This window comes from Odontesthes bonariensis, chromosome 2, assembly GCF_027942865.1.
Source record: "Odontesthes bonariensis isolate fOdoBon6 chromosome 2, fOdoBon6.hap1, whole genome shotgun sequence".
NCBI lineage: Eukaryota > Metazoa > Chordata > Actinopteri > Atheriniformes > Atherinopsidae > Odontesthes > Odontesthes bonariensis.
The window spans coordinates 13,333,693-13,354,669 of record NC_134507.1 but is presented as its reverse complement, the minus strand read 5'-3'; the positions used below and the strand labels follow the sequence as shown (position 1 = coordinate 13,354,669).

General features: G+C 39.1%; 1 protein-coding gene across 5 annotated transcripts in view; it reads right to left on the bottom strand.

Moving 5' to 3' along the window:
• Positions 1 to 20,630, bottom strand: part of khdrbs2 (KH domain containing, RNA binding, signal transduction associated 2) — a 73,868-nt gene extending 53,238 nt beyond the window's left edge. For all 5 annotated transcript variants that reach the window (XR_012770609.1, XR_012770607.1, XR_012770608.1 and 2 more), the window contains exons 1-2: positions 20,244 to 20,630; positions 7,395 to 7,522 (exon numbers count right to left, since the gene is read on the bottom strand). Coding sequence is in view for 2 of the 5 variants with exons in the window: in XM_075477903.1 (XP_075334018.1) it covers positions 7,395 to 7,522; positions 20,244 to 20,334 (219 nt within the window). In the remaining 3 variants the exon portion in view is untranslated. The remainder of the gene's footprint in view (positions 1 to 7,394; positions 7,523 to 20,243) is intronic.
• Between the last annotated feature and the right edge of the window lie 347 nt (positions 20,631 to 20,977).

Here is a 20,977-nt window from a genome sequence, read left to right as displayed (position 1 = left end):
TTTTGATTCATGCAAATTCTGCAGCTCAGTCACCAGAGAAAAATATTGACATTTTACCTTATCGTGTCTGACACCAGAACTTTGTAAGGAACATGCACAGTTTTGAGGGGGTTTGTGTTTTATGTCAAACAATTATTTTTTCCTAACCCAAACAACAAGTTTTTGTGCACGTTTGTGAATCTGAGGCTACGTGCCCACGACAACGCTCTGAAGCATAAACGCAGATGTCCGTTTTTTTCCTCCACAATTTATCTGCATTCTCACGAGCGCTTGGGGGTGGATATCTGTCTACCCATGGGAACAGGGAAAACGTATAAAACTCGCAGTTTGCTGATGTAGTATGCACGCCCCGGACGTAGGTGGCAGTAGCAACAATACCTTTGGTATTGTTATATGAGTTATATATATTAATAAATATGAGAAATGCCTGTTTTGTGGCTACTTCCTCCGCGTCAGTTGGAAGAAAATGGCGAAGCGCGGCGGCAACAACAGTACGCCTTCAAACTTTGTTTGGACAGATGATGAGCTCCAGTTGCTCCTGAACACGACACTGAACTACAAAGCCAGGAAGGCAGTGGATAATGTGGATTGGGAGAGTGTCCAAAATAAATATAGTGAGATATGTGAGTCGTTAATGGAGAACTACCCACTTAACGTGTGCAAAAAACGCACTTCTGCGTTTTGAACTGTTCCTACGGCGACGAGAGGTTGGATCGTTTTCAAGATCTCCACTCTGGAGGGCGTTTGCGTTTTCTCCGTTTTGAACTCCTAAAAACGCCGTCGCCGTGTGCAAGATAGGCACATCTGTCGAAATGTTCTGCGTTTATCTGTCGTTACTGTTGTCTGTGGCACGTAGCCTGAGTCTTCCGACAAAGGTTCAGTGACTTAATTCACTTCTTCAACCCTGACCTCCCAATTTGGACTTGTTTGCTGGTTCATAAGACACATGCTAATGCAAGTGTTTGTTGAAATGCAAAATGACAACTTCTGACTCCAAAGATTTGGGCTGAAATTCTATCAGGTGACAAAAAAGTTGAGTCAACTCATAAGCGTTTATGATGGCAATACCAAAATGATGCAAAGCTGCAGACGCTGCGGAGGACCATAAAACTGATCAGCACAAACTGGGTTTGCTGTCAGAGCAGCAGCCACTCAGCCTTCCTGTTGTCAGCTATTTGAGAGACAAAGCTTTACAAATCCTGTTTAAAATGCAAAAAAAATTAGGTGTGTAGTGCCTGTCTTTGAATACTTGAATGCTGCTTTATTTTTTACTGTTGTCGGTAACAGCCTAAACAAAGGCAATCACTCTTTTTTCTTCCCACCAAAGACCATATCGACCTCATCACAACATGGGCAATGCATTAGCAATTATAGTTACATCCAGCAGACCCTAAGTAACATTTGCATGAATTTGTCTGAATACTTGGTAATATGCAGGTGGCATATCAAGACAGCTAAAGCCGTAGCCTGCTGGGAAAAAAATAGATAAACTGGAGCGTGAACGAAATAAGTAAAACCAAAAGGCTAAGCTAAAAGATGCTAAAATGGTCCATGGTGCTTAGAAGCAGTCATGAGCTCAATGAGATCAATGTGAGACTACATGATGCAGGGTCATTTATCAAATAATTCAAACAGCTTTAAGAAGGATGCAATTAGCTTTTCCATAGACTTGATTTTTCTATGGATCGCTAGTTACAATTTTCTGGAACATTTAGCAGCTATGAGAAGCTACTCCATCCCTAATCACAATACCAAAGAATTTTACTACATGGTGATTTTTATTTATTTATTTATTTTCTTATTTTCCCAAAAAGAACGCTGGATTTACTGACACCCTGGTCAGATCTGAGTTTAAACAGTGTACACTGCAACTGGATAGGCTTTTAACACGAGGAGGCATTTCGTCATTGTTATATCCCATGAGCAGCTTTGTGCCGGACAAAATCACATAAACAGTGACTCAGTAGTATTCCAAAGTGGATCTAAGATGCAATCATACAAGTGCTTTTAATAAACACTCTGTACTCCCTCTAATGTATTCAGTACTTATCTAAACAAAACACCTTCCCAGATGATAAGCCTTTCTTTGGGACACTGACGTCTCTGAGCAGCCAACAAGTGGACTTCTCTATGGTCGAGATGCAGCTGCAGAAGCATTATTTAAAGGTTACAATAACCCAGGACCGATAAGTTCAAAATGGCATAAACCCAGAACTAATACATTCTTATTATTTTACTTTAAATATGCCAACAGAATGCTAAATTACAGGCAACAGATACGAGTTAAATTTATTCTGATAACCAGAACATAAAGTGAATAAATAAATGAAAGAAAAATAAGTGCACAGCATTATCAGATACTGTATTAACATTTGCAAAAGAGCACTGGATTCAAACTCGAAGACATTGTCAGCATCTGAAAATCTAGTCCATGCCCCAAGGTTATTAGATGCAAATCAAACTGTCTCATTTTACAGCTGAGAATAAATTCCTGTGAACTGACAATGGAAAATGACAAAGTGCATTATCTTAATTGTTTTGTTTTTGCTAAGTAAAGAGTCATCTCACATCATAATTCTGTGACTCTAATTATCAATTCCTTCCATGTCTAAATAACAAATATGCAATGGATTTATCTCCTCTTTTCTCTTTAACTGAGATCAACCCTGCTGCAATTCAATCTTTTTTCTATTTCCACATTCATAATAGTTTAAGGATTAAAGATAGAATGGCCTCATTAACTCGCTCGAAGAATGCCTCAAGGCCAAAATTCGTAATTTTGTCAGGCTACAAAACAACAGTAAGCCTGATGTACACTTTACAGCGGATGGTGCCCGAAACACCCAGGTTGTCAGAAGAGGATGATGTATAGAACAGGAGGGAAACTTTAGCAATGTGTATAATCCAAACTCTGCGATATGACATTATTTTAGCAGAGGTGCAAAGATGAGCCAAAATTTTAAAAGCATTTCACCGTGACAGAAATGACAATAATAATGTTGCAACACTGGCACATGTAAAGGTTTGGGCTATAAAGTAAAATGAATAAAATAGTGACCCGCCCTTGCACATTCACACAAGCTCCACACACACACACACACACACACACACACACACACAGACACGCACACGCTTGCTGGCTGCTTTCTCCCACCCACTGGATTTTCCTCATCCTTATCGAAAATCCTGGGACAGACTGTGCTTTAGTCCAAAGAGCCCTGCTGGACACTACAGAAATCAATTAGCTGTTTCTTCCTCGGGTTGGTGACGAGAAAGTGATTAAGCCTTGTTCTGGAAGTCTTCACTCTATCAAATAGATTTAAAATCCCTAAAAATTGCCAATCGAGTCAGTTTTTTTGGGCAGTAAAAGAGATTCCCATTAACTTTCTATGTATCTGTTTCCGCCCCATTTATTTTCCAACTGTTACACCTTTTGCTATTCAAAAGCCATGTCTAACTGTGAGTGATAACTTTTTCTTTTATTTTACTGTGAAATATACTGTGTACAAAACTAAGAATAAACGTACAGGGATTGGGAAATCTGAACATTTTATTTGCTTGTTTTATGTCTGTTAGTAGAGGTGAAGTAGCATTACACACATGGGGGTATAGAAATCAGTTTGAAACCGGTGATCCTAATTAAAGGTCAGTTTCCTCTCCCATCATGTCAAAGACAAAGTTTTTCCTTTTTTTCCCCATCTTATGGTTAACTGCTTTCACTTAGTTTCCCCAAGAGTGAGGTAATTTCTGATTAGATGGTTAATGAAAACCAGTGGAGCTGTGAGAACCACTGAGTCGCCTAAAAGAGATATAAAATGTTTTCCATAAAAAAAAAAGATTGAAAAAAAAGAGGATCAGAATAATGGCTTCATACAGTGAAGTGAATCGTTACTTCTCTGCAAAGTAAGCAAAGCTGCAATCCAGAGGGGACAGTGCAGTTGTCAAACAACAACTTCCGTGACCTAATTGCACAGTCAGCAGCCCATAAGACTGCAGTGTCACTGCCTCAAACATCTTGGTAACAATGCACTTTCAGTTAATGATAATTAGCCACATGAAGTACCTCTTTGAAGTGCATGCCTCACAAAGACAATGAGAAAAGCAAAAAAAGAAAGCGTCACAGAGCTTGGAAATGACAAGACTGATGGAGAACACATTGTGTCTCACGAGAACATAATCAAGTTGCTCCCACGGGACACTTTGATACAGAAAAGTATAACGGCTAACATTTTTGAGAACTACACGTTGGACGAGAGAAGAGAGATCAGTTGCTTCTATGATAAATCCATCTGTGGGACTGAATGGAGTTTTATGTTAATGCTAGACTTAACAAATAAAAAAAGGTCTCTATTCAAAAACGTATGTATTTTATCTTTAACCCAATATCTGGGGCCTCCAAGTGAGAACACCACAAATCTATTTCATTTTCCCTAATAATGGAACTTTTACATGTCTGTTATTTTCACATGTCTGCTATTCGGGTTCATTCTGAATGTGTGTCACTGGTGGCAGAGCAAAACATCAAAATGTCACAGATTTGCTCTCTCAGCCATCTCACAGTGCTTATTCGAGCTTACAGCTGCCATCTCGCTGCATGGTAATTAAATCCAAGATAATTGAATTGTTACTGGAGGGGAATCATCCACATGAATCCAGATTTGACAAAGTCACCGAGGAAAGATTAATGTGAAAGACCCACAGCTGAAGAAATCACTCTGTGTGGCACACTGACAGGCACATGCTGCAGGTGGATTTCACTGTGGACATTTTTAACACGTCAAAGTAGGCAGAGCACAGGTGCTGTGAATAATAATGAATGCACTTATTAATCTGTTTAGAACAGCTTTTGCTTCCCAGTCAAAGTGTCTGCTGAGAGAAAGGCCTGTTTAGTCCCGTTCTGTGATGCTACATAGTTTTATTGTCTGTACCATAGGGGCACCGATGCTATCAAAATAAACCTCCGGCTCATAAATATTTCATTGCAAAGGAACTGCTACGATACCACAAAGTAAATAGCTGAAACTCACAACATTACTCAGCATGCACGCTAGTGAATACACAGCCACTAAGATCCATTTGAAATCTATCTATCTATCTATTTATCTATCTATCTATCTATCTATCTATCTATCTATCTATCTATCTATCAAAAAGTTACTTTGGAATAGTTGTCGTTCTGTGGCCACTCATGAGCCATGTAATTGCCCCCTACGATGACAAACGATGACATTGTAGCAGCCATGAATTACAATCATGTACATTGAACCTGAGATCACTTAAAAGCAGGAGGGCTTTTCAATATTCTCCTCCCGCACTGAATTCATGTTTAGGAATTTACAGGGCCCAGTGGTTTCGTTCATAGTTTGTTCAAACGGACAAATGTAGATTTCTTGGTCAGAGAGTGTGACGTAGTTATGGGTTTTGCATAGGAAAAAAGGTTTCAGAGTGTAAAGCATTTCAGTCAGATAACAGGTAGGGTGCAGCAGCAAAGAGGAGACAAGACAGCTCACCTCATCATTCTTTCACGTTCAACCTAAAATCACTTTCATTGTTTAAAATTCATTGTTTGTTTGCTGGTCGAGAACATTCTTATCCAAAAATCTGATTTTTTCGTTAGTTTGTTATTCTATGTAAACATATATTTAATATTTTTTCCTATAGCAAGATGTCCACGGTGCAATGCTGAAGTGATGGCTGTGAGTTTTTTTTTTTTTTTTTTTGCTGTCTCCTGAGAGCGTTAACCTATGTAACCTGCCGACACAGTGTGTGACATCATCACTTAAGTTGTTGCCTTGCTACAGAACGACACCCCCGTCCATTCAGGGTGATTAAGATTTCAGCCACACGTCTCCGTTTACAAAAGCTTGCCACGTGTTTTTTCTACTCTATCGCAAAAAAAACAACGACTATCCCAATTTATTCTGCAAAAAATAATATTTCCCTTAAAGAATTATTTAACTGAACTGAAATAATTTGTTGTCGCCACTCGCCAGTAAAACACGTGCTCTACAAACAGGGTAAAAACGTTACTGTGAAATAAAGTTTTCAATCAAAATCACAAACTATGCTATGTAACATATATTGGAGGATCATTATAATGAATCTTTGCTCAAACGTTGCTGCAGGTTCAGGTGGAGCTCATCCTTTCTTACACTATTTGTTTTATACAATGTATAATTATATACTGATACATAGCAAATATGATGCTGAACTCTATACCAGTTAGTTCCTAGCCTGCTCCTAACCAATATAACATAGTATAATATAATATAACATGAAAAGAAGACACTAGCAGTGCTTCACGCTTGACAGTCAAGTTTAAGGTACATAAGGAAATTAAAAGCAGTGATAGAAATTTGTGCTAAAAATCAACTGCTCTTACATTCAGGTACATTTAGTTATGCCTCACCGTGTAATCTTAACCTTAGGATGTTTTCGTGATTTTTTGTTCTTTGTTTACCAGTCAAGCAAACTAATACTGGATCCTCCAGATGGGCTGTACTGTAAAGAAATATTAAACTTGAGCCCACACATACAGGAAAATAAAATTCTTCGAAACCACGTCTGCTCTTGAGAGATCGTTAGTTTATTAATTAATTAAGAGGCTTATTGATTTTCATTTATTCATGTACACTTTCACTGTAAGGTTTACTAAGACATGACAGAGTAGTGGTTAAAAATTTATCATCTTAATCACAAAAGTTCTGAACAATCGGCAATCGTGAAGGTTTCCAAAATAAACAGCAAGTATTCACTTACCAACTGTGTGGGCTAAGATTTACAGAATGCCTAATCATTTTGATCTAATATACTCTTTTACAGTAATGTGTTGTAATTACCGAACATGAAGTAAAAGCATACATTTCCTGGTGCACGAATGTGTGAATGCATAAGCCGTTTAGCTTTTCTCGACTGCAGTGGATGTAAAGCCTTTAAGTTTTCCTAAAGCAGCTGTGTGCTGTTGCCCAGCAGCCTGATGGAGCAGCCTCATTAGGCTACATTTCAGACTCTGTCTGTACTGACATTGCATAACTCAGAATACCGAGCACTATGTCACAGAGTGATTTATGATCACTGTTCTTCACTGTACCCTTGGGTGCTTTAGTCTTCTGAAAACTTTGGGTTTTGATGACTACATCAAAATAAACAGACACTGCCAGGGAGCTCGCTGTACGCCAGTTTACAGCTCAGAGGGATTTTGAATTCAGCAACGTGTTTGTGACCAGGTGCAGTCAAGCTAGAATGCCCAGACAAAAAGGTTCGATAGAGCAGCTTACCACTAAATTCACTGTAATCACACACAGAAATGGATCCTTTTTTTTTTTTTTTTAAATGTGGCTCTCATTGTGTATCTCACAGTTTCCTTACAAAGACATGGCTGTTGTGAACCTTACCTTTGGATACTGTTGAACTGGAATGAGAACTCTTTCGGAGAGCTTGATATTTTTATTGCTGATAATATCTAGATATTTCTTCGTGTCACCATCTTTTCTCAGCTCGTCGCCATCATACTTCTCAATCTCTGCAGGAAAACACAAAAGGAAAACAAATGGGACAAATGAGCTTTGTAACTGAAATGAAAAACATTAGTCAACATCTTGTGGTCTGTTCAGAGCCGACTGTAACATGAAAGGCAGGCTGGGGAAAGTTCACTTGGGGACACATCAGGAGAAATGTATACATGCTTTGTGTCACACAGTACATTTTGTGAACTATTTCCTGTCACTGTAGTTAATATGCTCACTTTGTATACTTAACAATGTGAGATTGTCCTGTTGACTCTTGCTATGTCCTGTTATGCCAAGCTGTGTAATCTTATAATCCAGTAAACCCAATCAAGCAACAGCAGAAGGAGTCACACTCAGCTTGCTGTGCCTCACGCCACTACAATCTGAACCCTCGTGGGCTGACTTCTCTGATCCCAATACACCACAGATCTTCTGCAGGGTATTATATGGTAAAAGTTATTCGGGGTGATTAGGTGTGTGGAATTTCATATGAAGCTAATTTTTGCAAATCATTGGTTTCAATCCAATGCTGCATGTCTTCTGGAGGATACAAAAATGTGTTCCAAGTTACTCTGTGGTAAAAAGTGAGATGAGAGAGTTACATACTGACTTTTAGAGCATATTCAAAGGGAAAGGAAAGCTATTTCTTGTTCATATATCAACGATCCTCTGTTGACATGAATTAAAATTGATCCGTCAATCTATGTTTCTTCTGCTGTAAATTGAATAGCCAAGCAACTTGGGAAGGGAGTTGACTATGAAGAGAAATAAGTCCTCCTAAGTCACTGAATTCTCTTTGATATCCTCAAAATCAATGTAAAATGTTTTGGAGCTTGTATTCACTCAGAAAAGCTTCTAATAGCAAGTTTTCCCAAGTAGTGGTGAGTTAAGTTTTGCATTTGTAACAAATAAGCTTGCTTTTTTTTGCTCTTATCTGGAAAAATCAAAGACCAAACTCCAACGGCTAAAAAAGACTTTCTTTCTCTCTGAATGCTCGATTGCCCAGGTAAGATTATTCAAATTATATCATAATCATCGTCTCCGTTTCTTTGCACTTTCTCTGAAACAACTTCCACCGAAGCAACACGTTTTTTTTTCAAAATTGAAGCTCAGGCTAAAAGATATGCCAAAGTCTGGCACCGCTGCTGAAAATCCCCTTGTGTGGTGCTGTGATTAGTTTAGGCAGATGATGAAGTGATTCCCAACATGCAATAGTGCAATAGGTTAAAAACTAAAAGTTCTTTTAAATGTTTCAAGCTAGAATAGTGGAGTATTTTATACGTATTTTTTATGACAAAAAAAAAGGAAATGAGCACCGTGAAAACGTTTCATGCATTAAGGTCTTGCGTCTTGATTAACTTGTTAGGGTTACTGCTTGCAATCAGCATCAGGAAAGGGCAGGTAATGTAAATTGGAAAGTTTTTTAAATACTCCTTAAACCTTGTCCTAACAATCAGCAGTCATTGGCTTTTTTAAGAAGCTGCCTAGCACTTTGAAAATTACAATAATTGATGCTCACAAAAAAAGGAGAGGGTTATAAAAATGATGCCCAAGGGTTTTCAGGTGGCTGTTTCCTCTGAAAGTGATTAGAAAATTACAGTTCACAGGAATAGAAGAGGTCAAGTTGGGCTCTGGAAGACGAATTAAACTTTCTTAGAATAACTCTTAGTGCTCTTAAAGACAAATCTAAATCCCTGTTCGTCAGGAAGATTCAGCAGACTGTAGCAGTGGCGCACTGTTGCACACATCAAATACAGAAATATGACTCTCACTCTCCTAAAGAATATTTTTCTTGTATCCTCCCCCAAAAAAAAAATCTGAAATAGAAGTTCCGAATAAGCCTGATGTATTGTACCCGGTGCAAATCCTGTAGACTGATGAAGTTCTAAAATAGCTTTTTGCCTTCGAAGGTAAACTTGAAGAAATAAGTAGTGCTGAATTTCTTGGACGGAGGCTCTCTCCAGCTGTAAAAGCACTGCGCTGAACTGATCATAGTTTTGGGCTTGTACTGCAGCCAGTGGCACAGATAGTCTGTCACTGGGAGAGGGAAAATTGCATTCACTTAAAGTAAATACAAATTCTTCAAGTAAACATAACTGATTAAAATATAAACAATGAAAAGATAATGATTTCTACAGGATGATGATCCTAAATGCACCTCGTAATCCTCTATGCTGCATCTCAAGATGCCAGTTTAGGATTTTGCCATGACCTTCAAAGCCCCCCAACCTAAATATCTGAAAATCTTTGGACAGACTTAAACAGCCCAGTGCATGCAGGCTCAATAATCCCCTAGAAACGTAAGCCCTTTACATCAAGAATGGGCAAAAAGCTCCACAATTTGAAATGGTTTCTCTTAGCAGGTAGCAAAAAGCATTTATAAATTGTGATCCTCGCTATAGAGGGCGTTTATTAGAACTGAACATGAAGAGCGCCCCAGATCTTGCTTTGAGCCATTCTCATTTTTTTGTTAATTTGTTAGTCTTCATAGTGCAATTTATCATCTTTAACTTCACGTACCTTTTTGGAAATCATCCTGAACTTTAACAATAACAGAAAATTTGACCAGGAGCACCGAAAGTTTGGACACATCTGCTTATTCAAAAATAATTTGTTGGAGTGTCCAAACTTTTGACTGATAGAAGATTCAAAGTGTTTTCACGTGAGGCTGAGAAAGGACTGTACTATGTAAGGCCAGTGAGGCAGGCAATGCCCAGACTGCTACTGTTTGCCACTGGGAACAGACTGTGCCTGAAACCTCTTGTTGAAATCACAGGTAAACAGACTGGAAGACCCCTCTAACCTTTAATTCCCATCAGCCGAGCTGATTCACATCTCCTTATGTGACACTTTGCACAAAACAAGTGTCCCCAGATAGCTGGAGCTTACAAAATGTGGCCTTTTAAAAAACAACCCTTTGCCCAGAGAAATAATCAAACACAGTCTGTAATGTGCAAACACAGCCGCTCTTTGAACTAGCTTTGCTTCACGAACAGCAAAACTGTACTCTATAGTATCAAGTCCTAAAATCTAAATATAGCATATACAGATAAACGGGACAGGGGGATTTAAGCTTCATTAGCTGTGGGGCTCAGTAGTTCAGTTGTTGTTTGTTTTCAGCGGAAAAGGGAAAGCATTAAATATGATACACTTTCCTGTGTCTGCATCATTTGATAAAGACATTACTTCATCCAACACTCTGACATTCCCATCAACTTCAGTTCTATTTAGCCGAGAGTGGGCATGTTAACACAAAAACAAAGCATTCAATTTAAAGCCCTCTCTGTGTATAATGCACCCTCAGAGTCACAAGAATAGCTGTCGACAGGATGGTACTCCAGGGAAGAATGAAAGCACCACTCACTTCAACAAATGCACCAAAACAACACTGTGTTTAAGTAACAAAGCTCTCTAGAGAAGTTGTGTGATGATGCAGTACCAGTACAGTACGGGTGCAAAGTCCACAACCTAAAGAGACATGGCAGTATAGATGGGTCAACAAGGCATTGTTTGACCATTTTCATGCACATTTCACATTCATACCATCAAATAGAGCTCATTAGGTGGTCATTGTGGAGCACCAGCAAAAATTTGGTTCTTGAATCATCAGAGACTCCAGAACGTCTGCACTTTTGAGACTAAATTAATTCGACGACAGTAACAATGTTTAATTTGGCCACAATGACAGTTTTTTTTTTTTAAAGCAGAACACAATTTATTCTGTTAATGAACTCATCAGTTGACAGTGTGTGAGAGAAAGAGAGAGAGAAAAGGAGGAAAATCTTACAACAGAGAAACGCGCACACTGCTATTGCTATCATCTTTGTCAAATATGTGGAAGGAAGCAGCAGGAGCCCCGAGATCAAAGAAGTGGGAATGTGCTTTGAAGGTCACTGGTTTCAGCCCTCATGCTGGATAAATAAAAAAAATAAAAAAAATACTCATTTGGGGAACTGAATGAGTAAAACACTCTCTGTGGCCATTCTGGTGCTGTGGATCCCGTCTGTTGCTTTGCCCAGACTGCATCAGTGGAGCTGCTCAGCAGCCAAGACTGAAAAGAATTGTGGTTTAACTGAGCAGGTACCAGATAAACGTGTGCAACTGTAGTAGAGTTGAGAGACAAGGTTTTGCTGAGAAAGAGAATTTGCTCAGTCAGCCCGCCATGGATTAAGGTTAAATTTGCCGGCTTTGGCCTGTATGCAGTGACACAGAGCATCAAAAGAGACAGGAACCGTTTCAAGTACATGTATCCCGGAGACTGTGAGGATGGCAGGTAATGCATATAGAACTGTATCCATTGTTAAATTTGCACTTCTTTTTGTATGACATTCAGGCTTCAGATTTTGTAAGATTTGTCATAAATAATTACCAAGAATAAATGATAAGAATTCCTTCTTTAATACTGTGCTAAATGCAGTAAACTCGCATCACCTCTAAAAAAAATCAAAAGCATGATATTTTTGCAAAAGAAATCAATTTGCTGACAATATGACAGGGAACACTTGTTGTCATGGACTGCATTGAACTGATTATCTTTCCCAGCTTGTCCTTGCTTCTTTGAAAGCTCTTGTTTAGTTTTGCTGAAAGGAAAATAGCACATACAGAAGCCCCCTTCTGTGCTTGAGCTATTATCTTTACAAAGTCGTATATGTGTAGCTCAGCAACACAAAAAGAATAGAAATGGGAGCTACATTATTTGCTGTAGATGGGATGTCTACTGCTCGGCTGTTTATCCTCCCATTGTAGCTTTATTGGATTCCAGTTGCTTGTTTACCATGACGTCCATACTACTAAAGCACCCAGTTTGTTCTGCTGTCGAGCGAGAGCCCCTTTATAAAATGTGTGTGCTTGCAAGTACAAGATGATTCTGGTGATATCATATTGTCTCTTGTGTCTCTGCTGTAGGGCTCTGTTGGTGTTGTTTTCTGATGGGTCGACAGAGAAATGAGCACCCAGAGAAAACAGCCATACAATGATAAAATGAGACACCTTAATGAATCCAATCAGCATTCATTTCTTCCGACATAGGTCTGATTAATCTCCACACTGCTGCACTGTCATGCCACACAGGGATTTGATGAGATAAAACAGAGCATGAAGATGCATATCATCCCACCCAGTCGAGCAAACTCAGGATTGCCCTGGACTCTGACATGCGCTTTGTGCAGACAAATATTGCATACAGTAAGCATCCTCTTTCTTCCTTTTTTTTTTCTTTTTGACTGTTCACCTTTTAGTTTGCAAAGCTTGCGGAAAGACTAAAAACCTTGAATAACCAGTAAAACTGATGGACAAGCACTAAAGAACACGTTTGAACTCACTCCCATCTTCAAGGTTTGTAGCTGGTGAATGGGCTTCTGCATTTTACTTGTCCTGGCAGCGGTTTGGTTAATAAATCAGTTCACTTTACCCTTTGATGATATCCAAATAGTCAAAAATGGTTTGTTGATACAAAGAAAACCAATCAACACTGAATAAAATCATTATTATCTTGTATTTTGCGCTGTGAACAGCTGCACCAGCTTCAGTCAGAGGCCAAAAAGCAAAAGCTTTGTTGAGTGCTCACTTTAAAAGGTTAGATTATTCGCTGATTTCTTCCAGCTATTGAACAATATATCTACAATAATGACTTCACACTGGCCGCAAAAAGTAATCAGTGCAATTACTCTCCAATAACTGATTGCCCATTCACATCAGACATAGTAAAAAGATCTAGCAATAGCACTCAGCCTAGTAGAGAGGACCTGGTGGGGAGAGTGAACTATGAGATATACAATTAGCTTTGGCCCTTTTGTCTCTGGAGTGATGAATAGAAATACATGGAGGCTGGAAATAAGCCCCTCTGTTTGGCCCCAGGCTGTTTAGGTGTTTTTATCTGAGCTGTGCTGAGGCAATACAGTAGCTGACAGGGGGCACAAGATTTAAATCTTCAAAGTAATTATACTACCATCTTCAAATTCTCTCCTGAAAGCACACTGCAGGAAAGTAAAGTGAAAAAAATAATTACTTTTCCACACAATTTGCATATTGAAATCAAGAAAATGCACATTTTAATCTTTCAAGTTTAAAAAATCGTCATTATTTTAATGCATAGTTATGGCCTGAAGAGAATGAAAAACTTTGCATTCATGTGATCATCTTCTATTGTTATATGTATACTGCCTATAGTATATCATGTTATATGGTGGATATGATTGATTGATTTATTCTTCTATTAACTTTTTCCTGATATTTACATTCTTGACTAAAATCTTGACGAAGTGGTTTGGACTTTTGTGGGAGAAGATGAGTGCCAAAAATTCTAAATATTAGAATGGAAGTTTCCTGAGGAACATTTGAAAAACCAATAAATGACATTCAAAACAAATGGATTAAAATCAAAATATGTCCAATTCATACAAAGTCATCTGAAATAGAAAAAAATTGCCTAGCAAAGGAAACAAACATAAAAGACAAAATGAAGGAAATTCCTGTTGACAGTAGGACCCAGTTGTTGTGCACCAGGCCTATTCAACTTTATATATATATATATATATATATCTGAGATACCTTGAGGTATTGATTTTCATATTAAGCTAGAAGGAGTCTGCATCTAAAATATACATGATCTCTTAGCAGCCACAGCAACAGAGCGAGGTAAGGTGGGCAACCCCAAGAGCAATTTGCTGAATCCCCCATTGGCTTGATCTGTACACATGGGAAAGCTGCCTTCTAGGCTAAAAAGCAAGGTAAAGCACTCAGACACGCAAGCTTCAGAATGTCCCCTTTTGTGCGCAAAACGCTGGAAAAGAGATCGTAAAGATCTGCTGAAAGTAAATGCACTGATTTGAATGTGTGCACATAGCCAACAGCAAGAAGTAGTAAACTGGTATGTTTACTGTGCAACGAATGCATTGATGTTGTGAAAGGATATAGTGTGTAGAAGCATTGCAAGTCCAATCATGCCTCGTTTTCAACTAGTTTTCCTGAATGCTCTGAAGGAAATCGAGAAAAAGACTTTCCGAAAGAAATGTGAGAGCCACAACCCCTTAATTAATTACTTATCGGATTAGTTTATTTATTAATTCATCAAGGAAAGAGTTATGATTGGGGTGAGCAGGGTATCAAAACTTTAACTGATTAACAGATAATTAATGCCTAATCTTATTCCCTTTTTCAGCTGCTGGCAGCATTTTATTTCCTTGTCTGATGGGACAGTTATTGGTATATTTGATGAAAACGTGTATTGAGGGGCTGGCTAGGCTGTTTGAAGATTAAAAACTGAACACCAAAACATTTCTACATTTTTAGTTGTGGTTGCTGGTTTACTTGTGAAACCCTTGTGTTCTAAAGGATCAAACATGCATTAAAATGACATAAATTCAAACTGAAATTTGAACCAAATTTGATTTTAAATCTGTGCTACTGTCTGTCTCCTTTTTCTTTATCTAGAACTTTCCTTTTATATGTGAAAATTCAAGAGGTACTGTCAGTAATATAATCTGTTATCTAATATCTATTGTCTGAGTGCTGCAGCTTTGGCTCATCCACTTGTTTCTGTTGCTTGAAATGCCTGTGACCTTGGAATTTAATCTTATTCGACCCATGCACTCATTGAAAGTCACTCAGCGTGTCGGCTTAATGTGTAAAAATGTGATTCAATGTCTCTCTTTCCTGAGATGTAATTTTTGCATTCTTTTGATAGGTCACACCGCATGGGCTGCCATTTATCTGTCACTACAAGCTGGGTCATTGCTGGATACTGAGCAGGCATAATGGATACACAGAAGATGTGAACAACAGTTTATGAACAAGAGTGTCAAGTCAAAGTCTTCATTTCCAGACTTCATGGACGAAATGGCATGCAAATCAATTAAAAAAGAAGTCAAAAAGAAAATGAGTCAAGGTAAAGTAAAACTGTCTGTGCTTTAGATGCTCGGAAACTGATCAATTACGCAAAATCATCATTGAGTCGTATGACTGGCACTAAATTAGTACCTCAGCATGACATGTCCAAACATAAAGCCAGCAACATAAAGAGCTGTACAGGCACCTTAAGAGTGCAGTTCTCCGACAAGGCCCAATCTTGAATAATTTTTGAAGGGATTCAACCTTTTCTTAGCGTCCCTCATGCGCCACCTCTCCACCTAAGTTACACGAAATTTAGACAATCAGTTTTTGGATTACCTTGCTGATCAAAAGATAGCACGGATATTATCACACAGGTGGTTGCACCAAAGGCCCTTCTTTCTTTTTGTCCACTTACTGTATTACAGAATAAAAACAAAACACACCATACCAGTGACTCGGGGTCCCTTGATAACTTTAACCCGAAATGGTTTCACTAACATACACTCCCCCAAAGAAAGGAGGGACCTTATCAACGTGTGATGATATCATTTAACCTGTATAATCTCTTGTGCACTTTTGCACCTGCTTCCCAAACATCTTTCATGCAGACTGCCAAAATATTCATCCATTTCCCCACTCAGTCTTTTGTTTCCATGCCAAATCAATTTTTCATAAGAGAATCTACTTCAACCAGAATAGTTTGTCAGCCTATGAAATTGTGAAGCTGCGTGACATTCCTGTGGCATGCGCAGGTATTTCAATAACTGGCTCTCTGCAGTGTCACAGAATCTGGATGTTAGAGAATTTTGGATTTATAAACATTTTTTTTTTAAAAGAAAGAAAAAAATTATGTATGCCATTCAGATAAAAGCTATCGAAAGCTCCTCGTTAGGGACAAATTTACTATTTTTGTACAAATATCCACCTTTGTGACTGGCGGCCTGTCCAGGGTGTACCCCGCCTCTCGCCCGAAGACCGCTGGGATAGGCTCCAGTCCCCCCCCCACGACCCGACCGACGGATTAAGCGGGTAGAGAAAATGGATGGATGGATGGATCCACCTGTGTGTTGGCCATTTGAACGCAAGAGGTTATAACTTTTACATTTGGTATATCTTAAACTACACAGTGAATGGGAATTGGGTTGGTTGTGTTTCCTCATTGAGACAATCTCTTCTTCAGTTGAATGGTGAGTTTCTCTGTGTCTAGCAGCTCTACTCTGTTGTCTGCCAGCATCTGAACTGATGCTCTCCATTGCAGGTTGACTGAGACTGTATATAGCGTAAGAGTGAATTGCACAGGCTCATGTGCTGTCTGAATCATATCAGTTCAGGCTTGGCAGCCATTACTCAAAATGTTTGAGCATATTTTTGACATGTCCTTCATAAAGCATTAATATCAGCCTGGAGTATTTTACAGAAATTACTTTTACAAATACAATGGATTCAAACAGACACTGACCAAAACTGTGATGTGTAAGTACAAGTAAGTGCAGCTTTGGACTTGGATTTAAACCTTGAGTGTTCAAACACTAATAAGAACTGCTATATTGAAGGTGAAAATGAACAGGGTGAATGAATAAACTTGATATGATGTGGGCTGGAGTATTTTGAGCTCGCAAAAAGCTAGTATTTCAACCTAGAATAAAACACAGCACAAGTTATTCAAACTGTACTGCAAATATATTACTTAATCACTATTAAGGAGTGTTAAAAAAAAATGTCCTAGAAGATTAAGTTAAAACACTCAACAGATGTAAGAATTTTCTTGTGATATTCTCCTCCATATCTATCAATTTATCTATCATATGCACTGTGACTCTGCCAAGATGTACTTGAAAATGGCCTTTGCGATATTACAGACCATGCCAAAATGGTTTTGGGCAGCGTAAAGTAGATCTTGTAATTGAAAAAAAGCACTGAATATAAGAGCACTTTGCAGACTAACACACACACACTTCTAGTGTTTTCCTCAATGGCCCACGCTTTTCTTTTTGTCCATCATCCTTTCTGCCTCCCTTTCTGCTTATTAGGAATCCCCGTCGGTTTTCATTCATGGCACGTGGGCGAGTCTTGCAAAAAAAAACAATCTATGGGACCTATTTAAAGCTTGCCTTTCTTGTTTCTGACTTCCACCCACTATTAAAACAACTACACTGTTCTTTAGTCAGAGCAAACTGAAAGCACAGCAGAGAGATGACTTTTATCTGTCAGTCTGAGCAGTCATTAGCCTCATGCTACACTGACATGCACTGACTTTCTCTCCAAGACTGAACAGCGTTGGGGGCGACTGATAGCGGTATTCACTATATATTGTAGAAAGTTTTCAAATAGATATCGGAGTATGTATTTTTCTTATACTTCCTTGTACTCCATTTTTTACTCCATTTTTACTTTGGATACCAAATAATACAATAGGCTTGCGGTGTGTTCTAAAAAAAATAATTGTCCGCACCAAGCCTTATTTTACAACTAGATATTAAAAGAGCTTCATCTCAAGATGGTTTAAAGCTGCTCCAAGAAAGACAAAAGATTTTGGAGGGGACATCATTTATTCACAGACAGTAAATAATTAATTTCATAAATATGGAGATGTAAACTGAGAAAATATTAAATCCATGTCATGCAGTTTCTGGAGTGTGATCTGAATAATATAGGATAATATACATGTCTATTCACAGATAGATAGCTGTGAATCTTTAAATCTGTGAATGGAGTTTACCTTGGTGTCCACATATACGCATTATTCTGCAGTTTTCATAAGCACAAAGGCTGTCAAAAGAGCTCTGTGACAGTGTAAATCATGGCCATTAGTTCCCATGCAGCCTGCATTTTCCAACCTTTTCAGAGTTGATGTAGGGACACTGAGGTTTCTGTGCTTACCTTGCAAACAGGATTATTTTCAGCTAATTACATGCTACTACACTACCACTTCAATGCAATGTACCACAGTGTGTCGTATAAGTATGCATCAATTTGTATTGTACTGTACACTGCACTGGACACTGTTAATAATGAGTGTGTGAAGTTCAAGTATATCCATGACTGGTTCGCAAAGAATTGCGTAAACTGAATATATAAATGGAAAAAGTGTCAGTAGGTGAGCACATGCATAGCACCCTTTTAATGTGCTAATTGACATGTTTTCTCATTTGTATTCTGGCTATGTGAGTCAGCCTCGAGTAAATCTGGCAAAGTGAACTGTGTGACAGATGAGCCCAGTTAGGGACAAAGCGGTACTGTCAGGTGTCTCATCAACACATTTCAACAAGAAAGCTCAAGGGGGCAGAGCACCAGAGCACAAACATCCTGTCTAGTTACAGCGCATTAATCTAAGAACAGTCCGGCTTTGACGTTTTTCACAAAAAACTGAGCTAATTACTATCTAAATCTGCTGTCTTTAGAATTAAATGATGATGAAGTTTACAAAATACTTTACTTTTACATATGTTTGCTTGTTTGTTTGAAGAAAACACCCGGAGCATGTTTGAAAGTGATGAAAAGTCCATCTATACACCACAATAGCACATCACTCTAACTTATGATTATACCTCCTCCACCTAGCATGTACATTCAGTAAACAGACTTCTTCCTCTCTGCACAGCAGAAAGGAACATCTCTAAAGCAAAATAGCCTTGCAGGGATCTTGTATTTGCTTTGAAGGATGAGTTTCTAGAAAGTGAAATATTCTTAACATGTGCATGAGACCATGGTTACATGAAATATGAGTACATGCTTTATAAGCTGTACACTGAATTCGATTGCATCGTGTTGGACAAATAGCAACAGCAGGAAAGTGAGTCTATCATCTGTCTCAACATGACTTTCTGTTACCTTGATGACATTTATTGTGTCCAACAGACGGACACACAGTTAAGAAGAGTTGGTCTGCACTTAGAATAACGAATCAACCTCGCATGCATGTTTTTTGGATGGTGGGAGGAAGCCGAAGTACCTGGAGAGAACTCAGGCACGCACGAGGAGCACACGCAAAGTCCACAAAGACCAAGGCCCCAGCCGGGATTTGAACCAAACTTTTGGTTTGCTGGAAGGCAACGGTGCTAACACGCAGCATCGTGCAGCAGACTCAAAAGACATTTTCGAAAACTCCCAAAACAAACAAAATGTAAAAACTTAGCAAAATTTTGCTTTTTTAAACATATCTTTTTATTTAAAAATATATATTATTTGCTTTTTTGTGTTTTCTAAAACGTTCTCGCTGTGCTTCCTGTAATGTTGCGGTGTTTTCTGTTTCGTTGTTGAGCGTGCAGCAATCTTTATTTGAGGGCCTTATTTTCTTACATTTTGCTGTGTTTTTGCTTGTGCTGTTCTGTTTTGCCCCTCTGGGCCATCCTACATCCATCATCCCTTGTAGTTTGTCTTGCTCTGACAAACAAATTACTACGAAGACACACAAACTTCACAATCACAGAGTTTACAAAAACCCTGTCCACATGCAGAACAGAGAACAGCTGGCAGTGCCCTGCATTTTTCAGAGAATGATCAACACATCTTAAATCTAATCCATCATGCAATTAAGGTGATTAGTCCTGTCGCTGTGTTTCTATACCGCAGCCAGGCAGAACTGCTCTGGAGCTTTTTCAGCTCATTTTGTTGCTTCCAGTGCCTGACCTTGAAGAGCAGTGGTTTAGAGTCAGAGGTGAGGACTTTACACACACTTTACTTTCACAAAGTTTTGCACTGGGGCCGAAGAGAAGTAAACAGCAACACTGCCATCCAGAAGGCTAAGCGTTGAAAATCAAGGGGGGGTGTTTTGACACATGCTCACATACCTCCACAAAACGCAATGCAACGCTTCCGTCAGAAGAAAGAAACGCGGTGAATGTGCCTATCATGCATGTGGGCAAGGTTCAAAGTAAATTAGATTAAAGGAAATACCTGACCTACCTTCTTCAAGCAGGCGCGCCGCATGCGAAAAGGAGGGGTCCAAGCTGTTTTTCTCGGCCACCAATTCAGGTAAGCGCTTATCTGGATCCATTATGATCGCAGCGAACCTCTTTACCGGCCGTGCAGGTGAGACGAGAGGAGTGCTGAGCGTCGGAATGCAACTATAAATCTTCCCGCTCCTGCGTTTTTTGGACGCTGCTGTCAACTGGTCCTCAAGGAGCAACGGCACCAACCAAAAAAAAAAAAACCTCGGAAAAACCCTGTGCTCCAAAATACCTGACCGGAGGATGAACTGTGATTCAGAGGTGTGAGCCCATCTCAGCCACCGCTTCCTGCTGCCTCTCCTCGGCACCCCGCCAGACTCTCAGACTTACAGGGTCTGCAGACCGCGCTCCTCCCCGCCCCTCAGCAACATTATTGGCCATATTCTGGGACTGTGGTGCTGATGAGAAATCAAGGAGGTTCTTTCTGGGCGCAAACCAGCTGCTCGCACACCATCTCACTTGTTCGCACCAAGACATGGGGGAATTTGGTGCTCGCAAAAGATAGAACTGGACTATTATCTTCTACTGACAAGATCCTAAAACATAGCCTTTCTCCACTTTTGGTTTTAGTTGAGAATAGCGAGAAAAGTTGTTCTGAAAAATCATAGTCTACTGATTTCTATTTATTTTTTATTAAGATTCATGCAGCGTCTGGTCGGTCGCATTATGTAGGTGACATCTTTTCGCCTG